Here is a 26,421-nt window from a genome sequence, read left to right on the forward strand (position 1 = left end):
CAGATGCTTGATTTCGAGACCTAAAATACTAAATCTGAGGTCTCGAAATCAAATTCGTGGAAAATTACTTCTTTCTCGAAAAGCACTCCACTTCAGAGGGAGCTGTTTCTCACAATGTTTTATACTACCAACCTCTCCCCACTCGTTACCAATGCTAATAATTATTTTGAGTAATTACCAATAGTGTCCGCTGCCTTTAAGTTCCGTATCCATCATTTAAGGACGCATTGAACCCATCCAAAGTTGTGTGCTTTCAGATGCTTGATTTCGAGACCTCCAAATCTAATTCTGAGTTATCGCCATCAAGTTAAAAAATGTTAGTGGAAAATTTCTTTTTTTCTCGAAAACTACCTTACTTCAGACTGGTATTTGATAATATCACCCAAGGTGTCCAGTGTCTTAAACTGCATCAGAAAAAGATAGTTACACACTGCAAAAGAACGGAATGACATGTCTTTGATCCTCTACAATGATGTAGAACCACCGATTTGTCAATCACAGAGTTAATTTATAAAACAAATAAAAACATTAAAAACAGCAGAACACAAAAAAAACCTGAAAGTGATCTACCAAGATTGGAAATATTATTGGGAATATCCAACCGAGATTATTAACGTATTGATAAAAACGTTTTCACGCTGCATGAAATGTATATAATTTGACGGCGTATCTTAAATAAAATGTGAAGTGGTTTGTGAAAGGTTAGCATATAGACGAAGATTGACGTAGGCTCAACTGCAAATCTCTGACATATGCCCTTTCCGAAACCACGGCTACGGCTTTGGATTCGGCTTCAGGCTCCGTCCTCTCGTCTGAACGCAAAGCACGCGCAAATTGTCAAAAGAACCGCGGGACAAAGCTAGCCTAAAGCCGAATCCAAAGCCAAAGCCGTGGTTTCGAAAAGGGTAAAATAACATTCACAAGCTTCGAAGTGTGACGTCAGATGTTCGGGCTATGCTATCATTGGCTGAGAGTCACTGCGCCGTGCGTGCACGGCATTCACATCTCCTAATTGGTTATCATCACAAAATGACGGTCAATGTCGTCATGTGAAAGAACCTATAAAAAATAATACATTATTGCGTGTACAACCGTGTGTAAATCTCTTTTGTTGGGAGTATTGGCTCTGAAAAGAGCCGGTGTGGTCTCGATCGTTTCGAACAGTACTCTGCTGCTCGTCTTGTTTTGTTGATTTATAACGAATTTTGTTTTGTTGTCAACAGCCACCGCCCCCCCCCCCCTTTCACCATGGCTCACTCCAGCCAGAAGAACCTTCAGTATGCTATAGTCCTCGCCTTCATTGTTGTATACGCAAACTCCATGGCAACACGTCCCCAAAAGAAGCTGAAGTTTTTATTTCACACCGCGTCCAATGAAGGCAGCCACCATCTAATGGCTAAGCAGATTGCAACTGCACTTGTCCGAAGTGGTCATGAAGTGACATTTGTGCTCAGCAACAGCTGTACAAAATGGATGAACGCCAGCGATGCCTCCCTGTTTGACTTCACCGTGCATAAGTCCAAGTTTACAGAGAACGACCGAGTGGAAAACTTACGAGAGTTATCCCGTGCTAGTCTGCGTGGCGATACGTCAAGTATCTTCCGCATGGTTTTGTACGTATGGCGGCAGAAACTTACATCCAACAAAAGTGATATGTACACCAACTTCTTCGCGACTGAATGTGAAAGTCTCCTAGGGGATAATGCTACCATAAACAGTCTAAGAGAAAAGAAATTTGACATGCTGATCGGGGAGGAATTAAGCAGTTGTCACCCTCTACTTGCTAAGATACTGGGCATCAGATTTTCTCTTATTAGTGGATTCGGTTCTAGTCCTGCTAAGGGAATGTGGTACGTATACATTTTGATGTTGGTTTTTTAAGGGGAAGGTACACTATTGGTAACTGTGTCAAAGACCAGTGTTCTCACTTGGTGTATTTAAACATATGAATAAAATAACAAACCTGTGCAAATTTGAGCTCAATTTGTCATCGGAGTTGGTGTTGGACGAATTTGTGTGCTTTCAGATAGAAAATAAAATACTTCTAGCTAGAAGTCTTAGAGAAAAATTACCTCTTTCTCAAATTCTGTGCTACTTTAGAGGGAGCTGTTTCTCACAATGTTTTACTATCAACAGCTCTCCAATGCTCGTTACCAAGTAAGTTTTTAAAGGCAGTGGACACTATTGGTAATTGTCAAAGACTAGCCTTCACAGATGGTGCATCTCAACATATGCATAAAATAACAAACCTATGAAAATTTGAGCTCAATCGGTCATCGAACTTGCGAGATAATAATGAAGAAAAAAAAAACACCCTTGTCACACGAAGTTGTGTGCGTTTAGATGGTTGATTTCGGGACCTCAAGTTCTAAATCTGAGGTCTCCAAATCAAATTCTTGGAAAATTACTTCTTTCTCGAAAACGATGGCACTTCAGAGGGAGCCGTTTCTCACGATGTTTTATACCATCAACTTCTCCCCATTACTCATCCGCAAGAAAGGTTTTATGCTAATAATTACTTTGGGTAATTACCAATAGTTTCCACTGCCTTTAAGTTAATATTTGTTTTGAGTAATTACCAAACGTGTACTTTCCCTTTAAACTTACAAGATCCCAAACTTTGTCTAGTCATACAAGATTAGACAGTTAGCGTCAGCTCACCGGTTAAAAGTAGGCCTACTTAATTCTGTCGCAGCTCCTTTGGAAATTAAGTATAGACCAACACTGCTTGCTTTTAAAGACAGTGAACGCTATTGGTAATTGTCAAAGACCAGTCTTCACAGTTGGTGTATCTCAACATATGCATAAAACAACAAACCTGTGAATATTTTAGCTCAATCGGTCGTCGAGGTTGAGAGATAACAATGAAAGAAAAAACATCCTTGACACACGAAGTTGTGTGCGTTTAGATGGTTGATTTCGAGACATCAAGTTCCGTTCAATCCCATTTAGATTATCTAGTATACGCAATGAATACCGACTGATAAAAAAAGGATCAGACTTTTACATTTCCCGGGTTTCTCAAAACACAATTAAACACACATTCTCAAATATGCATCCCTGTGGAGACATCTCTTGTTCTTTCCAATGTCCCTTTACTGAAGGTTTTTCCATAGACGTTGTGCACATAATTTCTTTTGTAGCACCCCGGTCTTTATTTCCAATGGAGTTATTATAGGTTTTCTCGGCCAATTTCGGAAAATGAGCAGCCATTAACCTCCAAGCTTTTCTATTTCGCGCGAAATCGAATGCAACTGAAAAGGGTCATTCGATTTCGTTTTATGATTAGTCAAATGTAATGTTGCGTCATTCGACTTAACAAACAATTTATAGTCATTCAATTTAATAGTTCATTCGCAGACGCTTCTTGAGGCGTGTGTGTCACGAAAAAGAATGACGTGACGATACGCTAAATATTGAACAGAGTGCTATAAGGGAATTTGACTCGACTCAAAACGAAATTGATTAGCCGAATAATATTATGAATTTGAAACGCAGTAACAACTGAAGAGGCAAAACAGCTTTAATTCGAACGTACGAAAATAAATTTGACTGGTGATTTGCCAAATTTGATCGAGAAAACCCATATTTCCCCTTTTTGTGTTGTCATTGGTCTCAGGAGGTACCGAATGTGAGCGCAATCTTGCGATGCATGAAAATCACAGTTATTGATATGGGCTGCATTTAAATCAACCGCACCACATCGGTAAACAGTATTGTCCAAAGGCCCACACTTCGTGTCATCGGCTCAATCGGTCATCGGAGTCGGGAGAAAATAACGGGAAAACCCACTCTTGTTTCCGCAGGATTCGCCGTGTCATGACTTGTGTTTAAAATAAATCCGTTATTCTCGATATCGAGAATTGATAATACTTTTAATGATTTCTCAAAAAGTAAAGTATTTCACAATTTCCTTCACTAAACCCTGTAAGTTATTTGTAAATCTTTGACCAACGGCTTTAAATCAAGTTTTCTGTAATAATCCAAATCATTCGTTTCGTGACATTATAACTATAGGTATGGTTTACCGAGCCACCCAGCCTATATCCCGGAGCGCCAGTCCGGTCTGACCGACAGGATGACGTTCCTTCAGCGCCTGAAGAGTTGCTATTTGTACGGCGTCCACATGCTCGCCCGACGCCGCCTGTTGGTGCCTTTCCGTACAATCCAAGAGGCTTATGATCTCAGTCCAGAGAAGAGCATGGCGGACATGATGGCTGAAGCTCAAATCTGGGTGTTCACAGTGTCCTTTGAACTTGACCTAGCCCGCCCTCTACCGCCGAACGCCATATTCACTGCCTCACCCTTGTTGGGTTTACCGTCGGAACATAAGGTAGGTCGATAGGGTGCCCAATCGTAATATGGTTTTAACAACTACTGTAATGACCGGGAAATAGTACGTGAACTGAAGCGTTTTGTTGGCCATTTGCGAGCTTTGAATAATGTCTGGTACAGTGACTTGCTTACGGCCACAATGTACCTCACTTTGCATGCCTCAAGTCTGCTCCAGTTCACACATCGGTATTCCCTTATACAAGATACCAGAAATATAGCACCACCGTCCCACGTGATCCAAAACAAACCTTATAAAACCACACTCATTTCTTGATTTAGCCACACTCATTTCTTGATGTACATACTACTAAACTTCTGGCCTAAACTTTACTTATAATCATGCCTAAAACTTACCATACCCCAGTTTCAACATTAACCCATCGTTATTCTCTTAAAGGGAAGGTACACGTCTGGTAGTTACTCAAAACAAATATTAACTTAAAAACTGACTTGGTAACGAGCATTGCAGAGCTGTTGATAGTATAAAACATTGTGAGAAACAACTCCCTCTGAAGTAAAGTTGTTTTTGAGAAAGGGGTAATTTCTCACTAAAATAATAAAAGACGAAGTCTTTTATTCCTATCTGAAAGCACACAAATTCGTACAAGAGTGTTTTTTCTTTCATCATTTTCTCGCAACTTCGAGGACCGATTGAGCCTAATTTTTTCACAGGCTTGTTATTTAATGGTTATGATGGGATACACCAAGTGAGAAGACTGGTCTTTGACAATTACCAAACGTGTACAGTGCCTTTAAACATAGTCATCAGAAAGTCAGCACCTCCATCCCAATTAAAGTGAATCCTAATAATAATCTAATAAACCCGTATGGTCCTGTAGCCACATCCATTTATTGAGGTACATTAAACTTTAGCTCTGACCTATAGTTTAAAGCCTAATCTTAACCTTGGCTTTAGCACGAACCCATCGTTTACCCTTTATTACATAGATATCAGAAGATCTGCAAGAGTTTCTAGATGGTGCCAACGATGAGGGCGTCGTCCTCTTCTCGCTTGGAGGTCACGTAAACGAGATGGAGTCTGAGCAGGCTCAGATGTTTGCTAACGCACTGGCCAGGCTACCACAGCGAGTGCTTTGGCAGTTTTCTGGTAACATTTCTCGAATAAGAATCGGAAATAACACCAAAACCGTAAAATGGATGCCACAGCAGGAGGTCATGGGTATGTGTATAGTGTTTGCTATGTAAATGTGTATCTTTGGTGTGTGTCGTTGCCGAGCTTTCTATAAAGTCGGAGTCAAGGAGTGGGTGTAGGTGCCGTGGGGTTGTACGCCTGGCAAAGGAAAACAAAAGGGACCTTGATCTTCATATTACGTATAATTATATGCACTTTATGATAACCAAGTATTACTTTTATTACCTCTGTGGTCATCTATTTCTAACAACAAATTCAGTTCAATTGTTTATTGTCACACATATAAATACATATACAGTGAAATTCACTTCGGCTTGCGAGTCTAAAAAATATTTAAAATTCTAGCCAAGCTACAGCAGCAATTCAACCCATTCCAAGATGATGATTTGCTTCCCAAATTGTATAATAATTATTGTCCTCATCTCTTGTACAGATCACCCTAACACCAAGATGTTTTTAAGCCACGGTGGTTTGAATGGTGTACACGAAGCGGCATGGTACGGGTTACCAGTTGTTGGTATCCCACTCTTTGGTGATCACTTTGACAACATGGAACGGGCCGAAGCCAAAGGGATGGCACTCAAGCTGGACATCCTGACGTTGAATGAAGATGTTTTAGGTGAAGCTATCACTCGAGTTATCAAGGAACCGAGGTAAGAGTGTTATAATTAGTCTACGATCAAGGCGCTTATGGGTAGGGAATGTCGTCATAGCCGTAAAGTGTCCGCTACATCAGTGGCCCCAGTAGCCTGAACATCTGACACGTCGAGGCTCGTGAACTACGCCATAATGATATACCCGCTTTGGGCGGATGTCCGGATCCGTACATTGACCTTTGACCTCGCATCACACCTGAATTACAGTGAATGAAACAACACTCTATGATGTACACAGCATGTATGCACATGTTGGGCCTATACGCTGCATGCAGACGGTCTTAAAATGCAAGATGACACTAAATCACATAGGACCAATAATATAAAAGAACCAATTATGTAACCAACTGACATGGAGTACCCAGTCATTTGTTTACGTAGTTATTTTTATTCACCGAATTCCTTTCCTTATAAGTAACTTCAGTTTATAAAGAATAGTTGCCAGTTCGCTGAGGCGTTAATGGTGTGGCGCGGAACTATCCTACATTGGCGCAGCCCTTGACTCAAATCATTCCTGCACAAGAAGCGACAGCGGCAAGACTTGTTTTGAGTCTTTCGTTCTTTCCGTTATTTGTTAATTTATTTATTATTCTTTTTAATTACGTTGTATCATCCGTCAACGAATTAATGTCACATAGCTCCATGCCACAGCCCGACGAAACCCGCTGCCAACATTCCAACGAAGTTTCTACTGGTATTCATCATTTTGATGTTTCCCAAGTCTAATCCTCTGGCAATAGTTAAACCCGTCCCTGCAACTTGTTGAGTGCGAATGGAACAACACCATGCCCCATTATTATTTTTTTTGCGGTAGCTTTTGTTTCTTTCTGTTATGGCTTACAGAACTTATTCTTGCGGATTTTAAGCTCCATAGCCCTAACAACCCAAAAGAAAGAAAAAAACTTAATAATTTGTAGCATTGTAGTTTTGTTTGTTTCAACTGTTAAAATAAAATAAACCACTGTTTCAACTGCAACTGCATTCTTTTTTTGTGTGGTGCCTGTGACAAGGTTACAAGGTTATTAATGCTAAGCTACGTCATAGCAAGTTTATCCCATGAAATCATCGGTTTTAAAAACAGTGCATGTCTTGCGGATCAAGACAAGTGACTTTGCTTCAGTTTCAATGAACATCATCAGCCATCTTAACAAACTCTTCCAACTCTTTTCCAGATTTCGCGAGAGGGCGCAACACATTTCCCGAATGCTCCGTGATCAACTCCTCATTCCGTCTGATAAAGCTGCGTTTTGGATAAGTCACGTGACCAAATATGGCGGGAAGCATCTTCGTCCGAGATCAGCTGATCTTACATGGATACAGAATAATCTCATTGATGTGTACGCGTTCCTTGGCGCCATTTTACTTGTAGTTTCGGGTTTGCTCTTTCTTGTTTGCAGGGTCTGCTTCGTGGTTTTACGCGACATGTGTAAACGACAGGTAAAGTTGAAAATTACGTAATCAATCAGAATTTTAAATTGGAATTTAAGCGTAAAATGAATTCCTTGTTCTGATTGTTCATTTTCTTGGGGTTGCAAGGTTGATAATAACATTAGAGTAAGTTTAATTTAAATTAAGTGCAATTTTTAAAAAGAAATCCACAGTGGGTTGTTGTTCAATGGTCTGCCTCGTTTTGCTCTGTAACGTCATAATGCAAGGTTCATTGGAGACTTTTGAACGCTAGGTGGCAGCAGACTCAGGTAAATATCCGTTGTTTACGTACTTCTGAGTATGCGCACATTACCGAGAACAGCGGATCTACCTGGTAAGTTTGTTTCCACCTGACACAGCATAATGGGGATTTGCAGACTGCCAAGCTAACTAAGCTACTGAATGGTGCTAACCATCCTCTTCACGATGTGCTTGCCAGCCACTGGTTCCTAGGTCTGGTCGTATGCGAGTGCCACCTGCGTCGAACCGCTACCCAGCGGCGGATCCAGGATTTTCCAAACGGGGGGCGTGATTTTATTTATGTTGTTCAGAATGAAAGACCGCGCCACCCCCAGGCAGCATTTTTTGTCTGTATTATACGAAATTGCTACTGTCGTTAGTGCTTTCAATTTGAAAGTTGTTCCTTCTAAATCGGTCTTTTATACAAAGGAATCCTTAAAAAAAATAGATAACAAATTGCCGCCAGGCATGTGCAGTGCAAAATGTCATGCTGTGCTTTACCGTAGGCAAAGAACTTGGCGCTTACGGAAGCAGTGAATTCCTGCTTGAACGAAAATGTCAAGTCGTTGAATTCCTCTTAAAATGTTTTCGATGAATAAGGAAATCGAGTCATGTGATTATAGATAGGTTTCAATTGTGTACAAAAAAACAATCATTTTGTATACCCTTATCCACAGCTTTTCTGCGAGATTTGCGAAAAGCGCTGTTACGTAATCACTCTCAAAACGTCATAAGTAGATAAAGCCGCGTTGTTGATGTATAACAAAGCAAACTCCCACAAATGACGTCAGCGGCATTGTCCTTTGACGCCCGCTCTCAACTGCAGAAGTGTTTTTAGTTTTTCAAAAAACCTTAAGGTAGGGGCCTGATTTTTTAATCGATAATGACGAAAAGTTCAGAAGTGTACACATATCAAAATTATATTAAAATGGTGAACAAGTGCATTATAAACAAGTAAAAATACCATTTCTGTTGAAACTTCTAAAATGGTAATTTAAAATCAGATTTACTCACACGAAATAAGAATTTGTTATTATTATTATTATTATTATTATTATTATTATTATTATTATTACTATTACTATTACTATTACTATTACTATTACTATTACTATTACTATTACTATTACTATTACTATTACTATTACTATTACTATTACTATTACTATTACTATTACTATTACTATTACTATTACTATTACTATTACTATTACTATTACTATTACTATTACTATTACTATTACTATTACTATTACTATTACTATTACTATTACTATTACTATTACTATTACTATTACTATTACTATTACTATTACTATTACTATTACTATTACTATTACTATTACTATTACTATTATTATTATTATTATTATTATTATTATTATTATTATTATTATTATTATTATTATTATTATTATTATTATTATTATTATTATTATTATTATTATTATTATTATTATTATTATTATTATTATTATTATTATTATTATTATTATTATTATTATTATTATTATTATTATTATTATTATTATTATTATTATTATTATTATTATTATTATTATTATTATTATTATTATTATTATTATTATTATTATTATTATTATTATTATTATTATTATTATTATTATTATTATTATTATTATTATTATTATTATTATTACTTCTCCTTAATTAAGAAAAAACCGATCCCGGCCATGGCCATTTTGATTTTGCTGCGGTGACCAAAAATAATGTTAAATTACAGTTGAATGAGCCTGAATGATTGCACAATCTTGTTTGTGTTTCAACAAAGCAGAGTTAAGCTGTCTTGATTATGGGTGAATATTGAGTTAGGAGGGAAAATACAAATTTAGTGGGGAGTAAACCTGTAAGAATGTACCGTGAATGGTACAATTAATTGCTACAATTAAAGGAACCCGACTAACTGTACGAACGTCCGTATGCGCGCTCCGCCAAACACGAGCAGTTCGCAACAAGACCTTTGATAAAGTTCCGGTTTAAAAATCATTTGATATTTACCCAACATAGTTTTTTTTTTTTTTTTTTTTTTTTTTTTAAACAAATCTAGGCGTAGGGCTTTCTACAAATTCAGAAGCATATTACACGGAATGTTTCATGATACAGATCATTGCAGATCGGTTTTTCTTCTTTTCTTTCAAGCAGCGGAAGAATGAAGAAACTTGGGCCAAGTATACGGAGTGGATTGGACCGATCTATGGGGCTAGTTTTCCCCCTAATCTGCTTACCCTGTTTGTCGTTGGCGATCAAAGTTTTGCACATTAACATAATTGCGGTATCAAAATACTTGCATTTTCACACCTAAAATTCGTCAACGGGGTCATAACTTACTGAAGAAGGAAAACAAAAGTTTTTACGACGCATGTTACACCGAAAATGTTTGCCAGGGCGTGCATTTTCAAGAGGGATCAACTCAGGCGTGTGATTTTATTCGCATGCAGGGGATCCTCCTCGAAATCAGGGCTGGTCGATGGAAGTGGAATGGTGATCGCGACGAATTCACGGCGGTAAACAGAGCTGAAATTGTGTGTTTCGCGCTGATGTTCATTTTGGGAAACACGCTTTTCACATGCCCAGATTCACGTTAAATTACTCTTGAGACAATGTCTGTGAGCGAAATAACAGTGGTCCACAATGAAACAGTGTACATGAGGTAGGCCAACGACGGGTTAATAATAGGGTTTTTGATAGAAAAATACCCAGGCATGAAGTTTATTTGTGTCGTCCCCCTCCTCCCGCCTTTTTTCTCTCTTGTTTTTCTCCCTCTTTTGTTCTTTTCTTTTTTTCTTTGGCCTGAAAAGGGGGGGGGGGGGGGTGGCGTGCGCCCCACACCCCCTGGATCCGCGCCTGCTTCCCATCCTCCTTTTATATCCCTCGTGCTTCGAAGTGTTTTTTATTGTAATTGTATTTTAGCCATTGTCTGTGTTGTAATGTTTTCAATGTGTCAATGTTTTTACTGTATGCGAGCTTTTGAATACCCTTTTGGGGTCTATAAACATTATTATATTGTATTGTATTGTATTGTATTGTATTAGCGTCCCAAATGTCTCAAATTGTTTTAAAGGGCAACTACACTGCAAATCTCGTTGGTCAAAAATTGCCCATTTTGTTTGCCCAACGTTGGTTCAAATATCAACTGGCTACATAATTGGGCATAATTTAACCAACAGTGGTTGGGCAATAAAGTTTATCCAATAGTTGGGCAAACAGTTTGACAAAACAAGTTGGTCAAATCATTTTACCCAAAAGTTGGGTAATATTTTTTTACTTATAGTTGGGCAAGTTTGTTTACCATTATGTTGGTTAAAATGTTACCCAATAATGTAGTCAGTTGATATTTGAACCAACGTTGGGCAACCGTGTTGGGCAAAGGTTGTTACCCAACAAAAGTAGCAATGATTGAGTATTTTTGTTGGTTACTCCTTTATTCAATTGTTGGTTAGGCCAAAAAATAAAAATATACGTTGATCGTCTGGATTTTTTTCAAAAAGAGGAAGATGAGTGCCCTTTTTTTTAACGTAAAATGATGCAACAAAAACTTCAATTCGGAAAGGGCATCTAATTTGCGGTACTCTTTCCACACTGGATTCATCTGATATGTGCAGTTATATAATGTTTTCAGCCAGCCATTCCTCTTCACTTTTGCTTCAACTTCTGCTTTGTTGTATCTGCTGGAAGCTGGGCAGCGTAGTATTTTTCGATCTGATGAGGTAAATAAATGTCAGAAGTAACCTGGTAAAAGAGTCAGCAATCAACAGTGTTCACTGCTTTTTTAATCCTTCTTTTTTTAATTATAATTTCCGAATTATATTGGCTTTATATAATTTTGACAAGATAACTGAGCCCGATTAAAAAGTCTGGAACACAACGGATTCAATCTAACCCTTGTCTTTTGATCGTTAACGACAACGGACTGTGCAGCCATTCCCCCACTACACGGGAGTAAACATCAATCTATGCACGGTGGGCTCCGTCCTACTTTACTTCTGAAAACTAAACTGTGTTCCTACACATGAATCAGTGTATTCTATGGGTATACCTTTAAATATTGGTCGTTGTTAGCATCTTACCTATAATGTTTCAGAGAAGCACTCCATTCCCCAATCTCGAAGAGTATTTTTGACAGCCAGCCGCCATGATGTTGCTTGTGTGTGTATGTGTATGGCCTACTATACTACTACATATACAGTACGAACATTGTACTTGCAATAATAAAATGCGCACCGGGAACTTTGCCCAACAACCAGAAAGCTTTGAGCACAACACCATTGGTAACTGTGGTAATTTTGACCAACTTATCGGGCAAATCTTGCCCAACTACAATAATATACACATTGGACCAATCAGTTAACCAATAATTTGGTTAACTCTGCCCAAGCGTGTTGGGCAACGGTTTTGTTTAACCAACGTCCACTATTTGTGACCAACAAATTAGTAATGCATTTACCCAACACATTTTTTGACCAACAAATTTGCAGTGTAACTACGTAGTGTGCGAACCGGCTCCAATGGCTCTACGTTACTTTTGCTGGGTGACGTGTTACGACCTTGCTGTAGTTTAAACTGAATTGGTCATGTTGTTAATTATGTGGTACACACATTGCTTATATTTTTACTCTTGCTGTAAGGTTAAAACTATGGGCCCCTACCCGCTCTTTCTTGACCTTTGAACAGAGGAGGGATTTTCTCTTAGCCTGCAATAATATATATATCAATATGTTTTAAAATGGTTGAGCCCCACACAAACTTTGTAATAATATTGGGATCTTTTTCGATAGGCATGGACAGGCATGCGGATTTTCTTAAAGGCAGTGGACGCTATTGGCAATTACTCAAAATAATTATTATCATTAAAGTCACCTAGAAGTGGTTATTTGTCAAAATAAAGCTTTTGTCACTAGAATAGTGTGTTTGTAATGTGGAATATGAATAAACAATTAACTAAGGTAAAAAAAAATAGTTTTCATGGTATTTACAAATTTGAAAAAAAAGCCCGAGAGGGCACTGTTCGTGACGTCAATTGAGGCGCAATGTTCGATGAATCGCATGCAGTGCCAACACAACACAAGATAGTGACGCTTGGCGCAAGCTAAATTCATGCCCTCAAAGTTGAAACGTTACCTGATTTTGTTCACGTTGGGCAAATGCTCCTTTAGGTTCGTTACGTATTGCAGGTATCTTCTTCGACTTCCCCACTAGGTAAAAAAAAATGTTGGGATGGCGTCATGTTTTAGAAAAAAACTTTTCTCTTCATGCCAAAATGTGTGGTGTATTCCGGATTCTCGAAGCACGACGGCTGGAAGTGTTTGCTGCACAACGCTGGAAAAGATGTCGGACCGGACTACTTTGCAAACTGACCCCATATTTAAATGTTTTGCAGCAATACACCTGGTCGACATTGCCGGGCAAAATGCCGAAAAAAACTTTTTCGAAACGTATAAACTCACGACTATAGGACTTAAATGTACTTGCACGTACGTGTATTCGATGTTCGATCGGGGCAAAAGGGGTAGGCGGAGTCACCCCCACACAACTTTATTTTATTTGTTTTGAACATATAAATCGTTAAAAACCATTACTAAACAAAACATTATTATTGTCTAGAAACATATACTCTTTTGTTTGAAAAAACCCCAATTATACTTTAATTTACTTTAAAATTATCAAGAACCAGGCCCCGGCGGGTTTAAACCACTGGTTGAAAACCTCTTCACCACACATTGATTCCCTTATTATAGAGGTTCGCTCCTCTAATCACCTTTTTTTAAATCACTTCCTGTGTGAAAGATTCGCAGCCATGTGACGTCAAACGCGGCTTCCCATCCACATTCGCATTAAGTATGAATCGCGTTCAAAGGCACTGGTCATTAGATAATTATTCAAAATAATGAGCTGTTGATAGTATAAAACATTGTGAGGAATGGCTCCCTCTGAAGTAACTTAGTTTTTGAGAAAGAGGCAACCCCTACTTCTCACTCAATAATTATAAAAACTTCAGGCCTGAAGCCCTTGGTCATCTAAAGCACACAAATTTGTGCAACAAAGTTGTTTTTCTTTCCATTATTCTCTTGCAACTTCGATGGCCAATTGAGCCTGATTGTTCACAGATTTGTTATTAACCATTTGGTGAGCATACTATAGTCTTTGACATAATACCAAAGGAGTCATGTACCTGCAACACTGGTCTTATTTTAATGGCGAACCTTACAATAAATACAGCCTCCGGTACACCCACCTACCAGCTTAATATTTTTTTATTTTTTTATTTTATTTTTTACTTTAGGAACATTATGTAAAACAGCTCGAGCGCTGATTTGTGTATACTGTATAAAGATTTTTAAATAAATCATAAATAAATACAATAAATACACAAACTGATAAACCTGTAGAAGTTTGAGATTGATCGGCCATCTAGGTCAAGGGAGAAGTGAAAAAAAAACGACTTATCGATTTAAACAACAATGAATCAAACGTTTACTGAGCGATAGTTTTTGAAGGGGAAATTTATCTTGTTGATTTGTTCATCAAAAATATCATTTTATACAGAAATATTTCAAGGGATGTTTTCTACTACAATCATCATTAGACCGTGTAATTTTTTGTAAACCTGTAATCTAGACGATTTTTGTTCTTACCAATGCTGTGATTTCCTTTAAGTTTATTTTTTTATTGTTTATAATCAGTCACAGTCAATTCACCAAATCATTGTTCATTGTTCATGGTCCAGGTATTTTTCAACAGATCAAAAAAACCAAAAGACATAAAACATTATTGGTAGGAAGTGCTGGTACTTCCTGGAGTAAAACACAAGTGCTAAAGCTCAGCTTGTACTAAAAAAATAGTGGTATATATCGTTGGCGCCAGTCAGAGATTATTAAACTTCGGCTCACCTCTCGTTTGGCAAGAAGCTGCAATCAACTTTCTCCAGAGGACGTTCAGAGCATAGGCCTACTGATCGAAACGTCGAGTTGAAACCAACGGTTCTTTTCAGAACCACCCAAACTCATTACAGATAGTCATTACATGGTGTTACCGCAAACCTTTTCCATATTGCAATCACCTTGGAATAACTCGAGGTAAGTAAAACAACACTAACGTTTTAGGTCTGTAATTTGTGAGGATATTTATATAGGCACTGAACACCATTGGTAATTATACTCGATAACATGGTTAGCATAACAGTTTACTTAGTAACGAGCAATGGAGAGATGTTGTAGTATAACAATGAATAAAATTGTTAGCATAAAAATTTACTTAGTAACGAGCAATGGAGAGATGTTGTAGTATAAAACAATTGAATAAAATTGTTAGCGTAACAATTTACTTGGTAACGAGCAATTATTATTATTATTATTATTATTATTATTATTAAGCATTTAGGTACGCTATTCATGGTAAAACCATATCACAGCGTTTACAAAGAGCAATAAATTAAACATTATACAAACAAACAACAATAGAAAGAAAAAAATTAGGAAAGAGGTAGGTTTTGAGAATCTTCTTAAACACATTCACTGTTTCAGCAGATTTAATATAGGAGGGAAGTTCATTCCACTCTTTAGTTGCTTAAACAGTGAATGTTCGATCTCCCGCCTTACTGTGAGTCATGGGCAAAGTAAGGCGAAATGGATCTGCATTGGAGCAATGGAGAGCTGTTGACAGTATAGAACAATGTGAGAAACTTATCTCTCTAAAAAATAACATAGTTTTTGAGAGAGGGGTAATTTCTTACTCGACTATCTAAAATAAAATACGCAATGCAGGCAAGAAGCCATTTTTTTTAGGCATCTGAAAGCACCGTACCAAATTGATGCAACAAGAGTGCTTTTTCTTCCATTGTTCTCTCTTGCATCTTCGCTTTCATTGTTCTCTCTTGCATCTTCGATGACCAATTGAGTATTTTATTTTATTTTTCCTGATTTTTGTTATTCTATGCACAGTCAATGCTGGGATACACCGAGTTAGAATACCGGTGTTTGACAATATTACCAAAGGTGCCCATCAGTGTCTTCATTGTTTTGATATATAATTTTTTTGTTGATATTTTCAAATTTGTTTTCATTTCGTCGTGATATGTAAGTCTCTTAACTTTACAAATAAATGAATGAACACACATAAGCAAACACAAAAACTAGAAGAATAATGGGATGGCTTCTATGGCTTAGCTGCTAAGCACACACATTTGCTGGCACGATACTTTTCCTTTGATAAAAAAACAGGACTACCAACCAAATTTTCAACTGTTGCATATTGCTTGTTACGGGTACTGCAACTGTTAAAGGAACACGTTGCCTTGGATCGGTCGAGTTGGTCTTTGATAAGCGTTTGTAACCGTTTTTTATAAAATGCATATGGGTAGAAAGATGTTGTAAAAGTAGAATACAATGATCCACACAAACATGCCTCGAAATTGCGTGGTTTTCCTTTTACCTCGTCGACTAACACGTCGGCCATTTATGGGGGTCAAAATTTTGACTCCCATAAATGGCCGACCATGTTAGTTCGCACAGTAGAAGGAAAACCACGCAATTTCGAGGCAAACTTGTGTGGATCATTGTATTCTACTTTTAAAACATCTTTCCAACCATATGCATTTTATAAAAAACGGTTACAAACGCTTTTGTTTTGACCAACTCGTCCGATCCAAGGCAACGTGTTCCTTTAAGTGCTTTTCCTGAAAATCACGTGGAAATTTGGTTGGTAAACATATGTTTTAATCAAAGGCAAAAAATGTTGTGTTAAGTAAATTGTTGTGCTTAGCCGCTTTATAAAATTAGACCCAGTAGGGCAGGGGAGAGTTTTAACCATTATTGCTGTGTCGTCCTTTGGATTGGAAGCCGTTGGTCCCGTGTGTGCACGTTAAAAGAACCCACCAGCACGCATCAAAAGGTTCCTGGTTTGATCTGCATTATATTGCACCACAATAACCTTGTAACCCAATACAATGTGTTATTTAAAATAATAATATCATACTTTAAAGGGACACACCGGCCGAATTGGGCTATTTGGGCTACAAAATAGACTAAGAAATGTATTCAACGGGTTTCCGGGAATGAAGAAGAACAGTCCTTAAAAAAAATCATCAAATTTGGCCGTTTTGAGCATTTTAAAACAAAAACGAAGGTCGCGTGATTGTTCTAACCAAAAAGTGGTACAAACAATCACGTGACCTTACGGGCTAGTTTTACTTCCAGCCGTCTAAATGTAACTTACCAAACCAAATTTAAATCTTTTTTTTACAAAATTATTAACGAGTAATTGACGAAAAAGATCATGTATTCAAATTATCACTACAAAATGTAAATAATGGTGAAAAATCTAACGTAAGATTCGCATTCAAAGAGTCCGTGTAACGGAAGCTTGTTATATGGCCCCACAGCGTGGAGCAATCGGAACGTAAGCCTCGGGGCATATCACGTACCGCACATGCCGTGTCTCGTGGGGGGCTGGAGGTGTAATCCCGGGCGCTATGAACTCCCAGCTTGCGGGTCTCGCCGTGAGCTTGAAAGGGGTTGGAGCCAGACATCAGAGTACATGTTTGTCATCGTGGGTTTGTCAGTCGGTACACCTCGTGTCAAATCCGTTATTTCTTATGATCGTTACTCTGTTTTGTTTCATGGCTCCTAATTTCTTTTTGCTAGAGTTTTCAGGAAACAATAAAAAAAGATTGACGATGTCAAAACGTAGGAATACCGCATTTTGTTATATTGACAGTGTTATTGTGTGAGTAGCTTAAAAAATCTTCGTTTACGTTCCAAGATACCCAGCTACGCTTACGTTCCAAGATATGCTTACGTTCCAAAAGATAAGATTACGTTCTAAGCTACACAGCTTCTCAGCTATGCTTACAATCCATACGCAGCTACGTTTGCGTTCCAAGATACCCAACTATGCTTACGTTCCAAGATATGCTTACGTTCCAAAAGATATGCTTACGTTCCAAGCTACGCAGCTACTCTATATCCATACAATCCATATACATCATTTATGTTTGTTACGCTAAAATCGAAAATTACGCTTTCAATCCCGAGTCAAGCTAGGCTTACGTTTCAAGATTTGCAGCTACGCTAACATTTCAAAATACATTCTCACAAGGACGCTTTTGAACCCCTCACGATTCCCTCACCAAAACCCCACCCCCAAAATCCCACCCCCCAAACCCCACCCCCAACCCCCCCCCCCGAGATTATAAAATGTTTCACTGTGAATAACAGGGCCCCTCAGTTTCATCTGTTTAGCAGAAAATTAAGCTATTCTATTTCGCGCGAAATCGATTGCTACTGAAAAGGGCCATTCGATTTCGTTTTATGATAAGTCAAATGTTGCGTCATTCGATTTAACAAAATAATCATTCAATTTAACAATTCATCAAAGCAGCATTCAAGTTCGTAGTCGCTTCTTGAGGCGTTTGTGTCTCGAAAAAGAATGACGATACACTAAATTGAACAGAGTGCTAAAGGAATTTGACTCGATCTCAAAACAAAATTGAATGGCCGAATTCTAAATTTGAAACGCAGTAACAACTGGAGAGGCAAAATAGCTTTAATTCGAACGCATAAAAATGAAATTGGTTGCTCATTTGCCTAACTTGACCGAGAAAACCTATACTATCAAATAATGATTATTATTTTAAATAGAAAGGTCATCAAGAGGTATTAATTTACATTCATCTTCATTATTTTAATACAGGTGAAATTATCTGGCATCAACAATTGCCGTCATGGCTGAATTCGGCAAGATATTCGTCCCACTTGCTTTTATGTTGATCTGTTTGTCCTTCACCGCTAACTGCAGAAAACCAAAAGAATCCACAAAAGTGTTAAAATTTCTTTTCTACACTGCGGGCGATGACGGTAGTCACCATGCCGTCAGCGCCAAAATAGCAGCTTCTCTTGTCGAAATGGGTCATGACGTCACCTTCCTCCTCAGCAACAGCTGTACGAAGTGGATGAACGCGAGCGACGCCGGATTGTTTAAATTCACCGTCCACAAGTCCAAATTCACGGCAGACGATCGTCAAAGCACCCTGCGTGATATTTCACGCGCTAGCCTTCGCGGGGAATTGAAAGGGTTATTAAACCACATATGGTACCGTGGAATCAAACAATGGTTTAAACCACCGGGCCAAAAAATAGACTTTAACTTCGCGACCGACTGTGACAGCCTGCTTGGTGATAACGATACAATAAAGAGTCTTCAAGCCGAGAAGTTTGACATACTGGTCGGAGAAGATCTCAGTGAATGTCAGCCTCTTCTTGCCCAACGCCTTGGTCTTCGCTTTCTCCATATCAGTGCAAGGGGTTTTATGCCTGCAAGGGGAGACTGGTGAGTATAGCCCCCCCCCCCCCTCCCTCCCTACCACCATTTTCCAGGATGTCACCCCTTTGCTTCTGGGACAGCACGGGTATCGTAGATGTCTCAGCAATACCATTACTTATAGTCATTAAAAGCACAGGACACTAAAATAAAAAAAGACTTCCAGCTGAATCATTTTACTATGCGTCTGGAAGCACACAATGTTGTGCAACACGGGCGGTTTTTGTTTATTTCATTGATCTCTTGCAACTATAATGACCATTTTGAGCCATCATTTTCAGAGATTTTAAACGTTATGCATTTATGTTGGAAAACACCAAGTGAGAGTACTGGTCTTTGACGATAACCAGAGAAGTCCAGTACGTTTAAATAGGCATCTCAGTCCTATTCATTTTTTTTTTCACAGCCTGTCCAATCCTACATTTACATCATTTCAACGTTAACTCAAAAATCGAAAGGGGTGTTGCTTTGCTTTTTGGAACCTTTCGATTGTGTTAGTTCTATTTTTAATAGATTTGGATTTATCGTGCATGGTACACGACAAGAAAAGAGTTGTTTTTATTTTTATGTGGCGGTACTTTCTAGAACCTCGTCTAATGAATCGTTTCAGGCACGGAATACCAAGTCACCCAGCCTACATCCCTACCCGCCAAGCCGGCCTGACAGACAGGATGAACTTCCTACAGCGCCTGAAGAATGTATATATGTACGGCGTCCACAAGTTAGCAAACCACCTCCAAGTTCAGTATTTTTTCGCACATCTCCAGCAGAAGTATAACCTGAGTCCGGAGCTTTACATGTCCGAGATGTTGGCCAAGGCGGAGCTTCAGATCTTCATCGGTGATTTTGAACTGGAATTCGCAAGACCTCTGCAGCCGAACACGATAATGGTTGTATTGCCTCTACTTTTTCAAGATCTACCCACATCACCAGAACAAGAGGTGAGTCAGAAATACTATGGAGTTTTCTCACGAATAGATGGATTGCACGTAGCGTCATCGACCGCCATTATTTGATGGCAAAGTGCACGCTTGTGTTCGGCTCAGCCAATGATAGCCTTGCACGCCGCTTGCACGTTTCATCAAAGATGGTGGTCAGTGACGTCATGAGCATTTCATTGTGCGACTTTTTGGGACGAAGGTGGCATCAGAGGCTTGCCATGTACCGAGCTTTGTATTGAGAGAGTCAAGTGATTAACCCGTTTAACTGGTTGGTCACTGGACTCTATACCAAGGAGCAATTTATTGCTCCATGACTCTACACGGTTCCATAAAAAACGCACGACGTGCGCGCACAGGGTGCTAGACTGAACTGCACAGGGGAATGGCGCTAGTCTATCCGTGTCATGTCGCATCCTTCTGTTTACACACTTTTAATCATTTGACGCTGTCCACGTACAAATTATCATCAACTATGGTGTCTGCTGCCCCCTAGCGTTATAAATAATCATATTCTCTCGTCTCTTCTTAAAACCATGGCCCTTTTCGAAACCACGGCTTCGGCATATATGGATTCGGCTCAGGCTAGCTTGGCCCTGCGGTTCAGGGCTTCACCAGACGTGAGAACGGAGCCCGAAGCCAATCTCAAAGCCACAGTCGTGGTTTCGAAAGGGCCTTAGACTGGGCCCCTGTCTTTATCCTTGGTTATTGAGAACAAGTGATTACATTGGATACGATGTACAAATGCAGTGCTAAAGGCTTCCGTATATGTGTTTTATAAAAGAGTTGCGGTAACTCTGATCGTCTTCTCCAGAAGACGATCAGAGCATACTGATCGAAACGTCGAGTTAATCCAACGGTTCATTTCAGAACCACCCCGACTCATTTAGAGATAGTTATTACAAGGTGTTACCACAAACTCTTCTATATCTTATTTCCACCATGCAAAGTTTCAAATCCTACTTATATGTGTTTTGATTGGTCCAAGGTAATGTTTGTGCAGCCGACAAACATCACCTCGGACAAATCAAAACACAGACTAGATGGAAAGCCTAAATTAGCTCCTCTGAATGTTGTGTCCACGTGTGTGTATTATGTACATACATGTATACACATGAATGTTGTGCGTGTACTTGCATGTTATGTTGGTGTAGAACTTGACTGCGTATCTCTATGTGAAATGAATGTAAGTGAAAGGTGAATATACACGGGGATTGAAATATGATATAGAGGCCAATCTCTGGCGTCAGATGTGCAGGCTATTTAAAATTAAAAGTCTACTCGACCAATACCATCTCAACAACTCATCTACTGTAACCTGCCGACATTAACAATGTCTCGCAAAATCAACTTCGGTTCAACAAGTCGTACGTGTTTTCGAGATAAATAAAGAGCTTGTGGCGTCACGTTTGTTTTTTTCCAATCACTTCGCAGATACCTCAAGATATTCAAGACTTTCTTGACACCGTTGGCGATGAGGGCGCTGTTCTGTTCTCGCTGGGCAGTCACGTGAACGAGATGGAAGCTATGCAAGCTCAGCTTTTCTCTGACGGATTTGCTCGGTTGCCCCAGCGGGTCCTATGGCAGTTCACTGGTAACACGTCATACGTACGCTTCGGGAACAACACTAAACTTGTAAAATGGATGCCTCAAAAACAACTGATGAGTAAGATATACAATAATTATTTAACCTATGGTTCTTGTGTCCTTAAGCAATACACCATTGCTTCTTCCTTCGGATGGGACGTAAAGCCGTTGGTCCAATGTGGTGTGTATAACACGTGTAAAAGAACCCAGTGCAGTTATCGAAAAGAGAAGGGGTTCACCGCGGTGTTCCTGGCTGTGGCTGCTGTGTGCGCCGTAGCACCTTGTAAACCCTTATATGTGTTTTTTAATTGGGTCTCAGAATTCATCACTGCAATAACCTATCTTTCTGAAAGTTTGTATATACTCAGCGCCTTGAGTACCTTGTTTGGTAGATACGTGCGCTGTATAAAACTTTGATATCATTATTATGTTTAGATCATACTGGTCGAAACGTTGAGTCGTTAACCACCAGGGCCCAATTTCATAAAGCATGATGTAGGCCTAAGCACAACAAAACTTGCTTAGCACAGAAAAGTATTGCTTAACAGAAACATGTTATCAGCAAAACTTACACTAACTTAGAAATAATCTTAGGACTTAGGACGAGTTCCGTATTAACCATAGACGTTAGGACGCATTGAACCCGTCCTAAGTTATGACGAGTTACTCGAACTAATCATAGCGTTTCGTGAATTCGGCTGCTAGGAGGCATACAATCTATCGGTTGGGTATCTGCGCGTTAAAAGTTGTTCTCTTTCTTATTATTTCAGATCATCCAAAAGTTAAAGCGTTCGTTAACCATGGTGGATTGCTGGGTGTTCTGGAGGCGGGTTGGTACGGCTTACCAATGGTGGGCATTCCACTTTTTGGCAACCACTTCGACAACATGGAGAGAGTCGTTGCTAAGGGGATGGGTTTGAAGCTCGAAGTGTCATCAATGACCCATTATGATTTGTATGAAGCAGTGACAAGAGTGATAACTGAACCAAGGTACGTCCAAAATAATACAGTCAAATAGGGCACGCTTTACGAACGAAGCTGTTCGTGGCTGGAGTGGGGTACTTTTTGAACACTTGGTAGCAGCAGACTTACCGGTCGAAATTCATTGTTCTCGGTATCGTGCACATGCTTAGAACTTTATGTAAACAGCGGAAATATACACAGTAAATTAGTCTGCTGCCACCTAGCGTTCAAAAGTCTCCCAATCCGGGCCTGACTTGATCATGACGACATAAAACCTTTACAAACGTTAAACATTGCTGAAACAATGTAAGTTGTAGTTGAATTAATCAAAAATACACAACTTCTGGATTTTATGTTCTTGTTTATCATTAAGCCATTAGCAGCTTTGATTCCGACTATAACCTATTTTGAAATGGAAATAAATTTAACTAAGAACTATGAACTATAAACCGGCAGAAACCGGTTAGTAGAACATGATATTATAGGGCCCTTTTTTTAAGTCACAGTTATAGACCAGTCTATTATGCCAATGGCTTGGGCTCTGGCTTATTATTTAAGGTTCTAACCAAATACGCAACTGATGGGTATTTTTATCGTCTGGTCTTTATCCCCAGATTTCGCGAGAGGGCGCAACACATTTCTGGTATGATGCGGGATCAACTTGAAAACCCGGCTGACAAAGCTGCATTCTGGGTAGCCCACGTGACCAAGTTCGGTGGCGGTCATCTTCGCCCCCGGTCAGCAGACATCACGTGGGTCCAATACTACCTAATCGACGTGTACGCGTTCTTGGGCGCCATTTTGTTTGCGGTGATGTGGTTGTTTTTCCTCGTTCTCAGGTGCTATGTACGATTTGTCATCAGGTACTGCACGACACCACAAAAAGTGAAACAAAACTAAAAAGAGGCTTAACTGCAACAAAAATTACGCCCCCCCGCAAAAAAAAAAAAAAAAAAAAAGTAAATAAAAATAATGATAAATAAATAAATAAAGAGGATGTACCGATTCATCTTTATAATTATTTCTTAAACACAATATAATCACTTTTTTCTATAGATCTGTAGTTATTGTATTTGGAATTTAATTTATTGTATTTGGAAGTTCATTTATTTGTGTTGCTCATTGGCTTTTTTCTCGGTGTTAGGCCATGCAGCCGAGTTCACGAAAGTGTGTGTAACTTGCGCCATGTCGTACAGTTACGCCACGTAAATGTTGCGCAGCTGTGCCAGTCATTTTAAAAGTTGCATTTCACGAAACTAGTTTTAGCTGCGCAACGTTTTATTTATTACCAACACCGCGGACGAGGCTAATATCATTTTCAACGACTGTTGCCGGACACAGCTGTAAAAAAGCAGCGCAGGGCCATTTTAAATCTCGACAGCAAAATGAAATATTACTTTAAAGACTTAAATTAGCTAATGAAATTAAACTAAGGGCCCTTAGTAAGGCTACTCTTCAACAATGAATTACTGTATAAGCTTATTAGTTGCAAATAAATTTGCTAGACAACTCTAAGTTAAAAACACAAATAAAAAATTAAGTTTACCAATAATATTATCTCAAACTAGTTGGTCAATTTCTCGGGCATCTTAACCCTTACTGTTATACTATAACGAACTTCTTTAACAACTTCAAATCCTTTCAACCAAATTAATCAACATGAGACCACTGTTACTCTCCAAATATGTTGGTGAAATTTTTTGGAAGTGTTTAAAATACTAACTTTGTGGTGGATTACAAACATTAAATTATTTCATATTCTGATATTTAAATTTAGCTAATATCTTTTTGTAGTTTCGAACAGAATTCTTCATAATTAACACGACTTAACAATCAATAAACTGTTATATGTTTTGAAGGAAAAAATAAAAGAAGGTTTATAGATTAAACTAAATTTAATTAAAGAATACATATTAATTAATTTATTTGGACCCGTCTGATGAAGGTATTTATTTTGTTTTGTTTTATGGGAGGTTTAATAAAGTTTATAATAAAGGGTTGATGTGTGGGTGGAGGTGTTGACCGGGAACCGATGGTTTCGTGATTGACAAATAAACAATAAAAGACGAAAGATTAGTGTTTACTAAAATTGTACTTTTCAACTATAATGATCACGGGTCGTTTTATAGACCTACCCCTAAAATGTGGCCGATATTATTATTATTAAAAAAAAAACGTGTGGTGAGCGTAAACCGTACTTTTAAACCAATGGCTGATGATTTTATGTTTGTTTTGTTTCGCTAAACGAAAGAAGGAAATATATTTCGGCACATGGTAACCAACCGTCGTCGCTGCCGAAGAAATAACGTAGGCTATAGGCTAACCCGCACAAAACCCGTGCCGGATTTCACGTAAAGTATAGTGCTTAACTTGAGCCACTGTCATAAAATCTCTGTCCTTTTTACTCTGTTGATTGATAGGCCTATAACGCTACGTAAATGTTGCCCAGCTGCACCACTTCCTTTAGTTGCATTTCACGAAACTTGTCTTAGCTGCGCAACGTTTTCATTATTGACAAACACCGCGAACGAGGCTTATATGTGTCTTTATTTCAACGACTGTTGCCTGAAACCGCTAGAAAAAAAAAAAATGGAAGGAACTAAATACTAAACTCCACAGCGGTTCGGCCCATCGGAGAATACCCGAGCAAGAATGACCTTATGACGTCATTTTGCATATGCTTGCATATTTTAGACATGGAAATATTAACAACCAGGTCCTAGTGGTTAGTTCACTCTTATGTAACAACCCCCCTTAAACCTGCTGCTGCAAATGTACTTGAATAAAGAGGTCTGAAGCAGTGCTTGCATCTTTTAAAAATGAAAATATAAACAACCAGGTCCCAGTGGTTAGTCCACTCTTATGTAACAACTCCCCAAACCTGCTGTTACAAATGTACTTTAATATAGAGGTCTGAAGCAGTACTGATCTTTTAGACGTGAAAATATTAACAAACAGGTCCTCGTGGTTAGTCCACTCTTGTGTAACAACTCCCCAAACCTGCTGCTACAAATGTACTTGAATAAAGAGGTCTGAAGCAGTGCTTGCATCTTTTAAACATGAAAATATAAACAACCAAGTCCCAGTGATATAAAGTCCACTCTTATGTAACAACTCCCCAAACCTGCTGCTACAAATGTACTTGAATAAAGAAGTCTGAAGCAGTAATTGCATCTTTTAGACATGAAATCATTAACAACCAGGTTAGTCCACTCTTATGTAACAACTCCCCAAACCTGCTGCGTGGGGGATCGTCGCGAACCGTGCCGGAATGTTCCGAGAGCACACGAAAAATTCCGAACCGCCGTAGAGGTTAGTTTTTAGTGCCCCAGTAGAAAAAAAACCTCCACAGCGGCCATTTTAAAACGCGTTTTTTTTTTTTTTACACGTAAAAACAACACACAAATGTTACACAATTAATAGTGAAGACGGAGGAATTGTCGGTATAAAATGGCTCAACTTTAACCCCTAGTCTACGATTTTGTAAAGGTAAGTGTGTAGACATTTATAGAAAGGACTAGTTAAATGATTAACAGTATCAGACACTCGCTTTTCAAGTTATTTTGAACAGAAAAAAAGGTATTAAGATGTACAAACACTGACGACGAAAAGACGTGTGTGGATGCGATCGACTGGTGATACGTCATTTACACAGTACACTCATGGCGGACATGGCGCATAACTCAACAGTTTTGAAACTTCGTTTTACTGTGACCTTCGCTGGATGTAACGTGCATAAACTTACATATTTTTGGGATTACTGAGTGGACGAAGTGTACAAATAGTA

General features: G+C 38.7%; 2 protein-coding genes across 2 annotated transcripts; both read left to right on the forward strand.

The window, feature by feature from the left end:
* Positions 1-1,248: 1,248 nt before the first annotated feature.
* On the forward strand, positions 1,249-7,602 carry LOC139951440 (2-hydroxyacylsphingosine 1-beta-galactosyltransferase-like). The gene is made up of 5 exons (XM_071950339.1): positions 1,249-1,850; positions 4,018-4,333; positions 5,284-5,515; positions 5,922-6,141; positions 7,317-7,602. The coding sequence occupies exons 1-5, from the start codon at positions 1,249-1,251 to the stop codon at positions 7,600-7,602; spliced, it is 1,656 nt and encodes a 551-aa protein (XP_071806440.1).
* Positions 7,603-14,694: 7,092 nt separating this feature from the next.
* LOC139951770 (UDP-glucuronosyltransferase 2C1-like) lies at positions 14,695-24,831 on the forward strand. The gene is made up of 6 exons (XM_071950849.1): positions 14,695-14,906; positions 18,520-19,155; positions 19,757-20,087; positions 21,519-21,750; positions 22,442-22,661; positions 23,249-24,831. The coding sequence occupies exons 2-6, from the start codon at positions 18,551-18,553 to the stop codon at positions 23,532-23,534; spliced, it is 1,674 nt and encodes a 557-aa protein (XP_071806950.1). The 5' UTR covers positions 14,695-14,906; positions 18,520-18,550; the 3' UTR covers positions 23,535-24,831.
* The last annotated feature ends 1,590 nt before the right edge of the window (positions 24,832-26,421 follow it).

This window comes from Asterias amurensis, chromosome 19 (assembly GCF_032118995.1).
Source record: "Asterias amurensis chromosome 19, ASM3211899v1".
NCBI lineage: Eukaryota > Metazoa > Echinodermata > Asteroidea > Forcipulatida > Asteriidae > Asterias > Asterias amurensis.

What these genes read in the sequence shown, in the direction of transcription:
- LOC139951770 (XM_071950849.1), top strand. Translation starts at nt 18,551, where the DNA reads ATGGCTGAATTCGGCAAGATATTCGTCCCACTTGCTTTTATGTTGATC. An exon ending in CCACATCACCAGAACAAGAG is followed by an intron (nt 20,088 to 21,518) that starts GTGAGTCAGAAA and finishes ATCACTTCGCAG; the next exon opens with ATACCTCAAGATATTCAAGA. An exon ending in AGAGTGATAACTGAACCAAG is followed by an intron (nt 22,662 to 23,248) that starts GTACGTCCAAAA and finishes CTTTATCCCCAG; the next exon opens with ATTTCGCGAGAGGGCGCAAC.
- LOC139951440 (XM_071950339.1), top strand. Translation starts at nt 1,249, where the DNA reads ATGGCTCACTCCAGCCAGAAGAACCTTCAGTATGCTATAGTCCTCGCC. An exon ending in AGTCCTGCTAAGGGAATGTG is followed by an intron (nt 1,851 to 4,017) that starts GTACGTATACAT and finishes TTATAACTATAG; the next exon opens with GTATGGTTTACCGAGCCACC. An exon ending in GCCACAGCAGGAGGTCATGG is followed by an intron (nt 5,516 to 5,921) that starts GTATGTGTATAG and finishes TCTCTTGTACAG; the next exon opens with ATCACCCTAACACCAAGATG.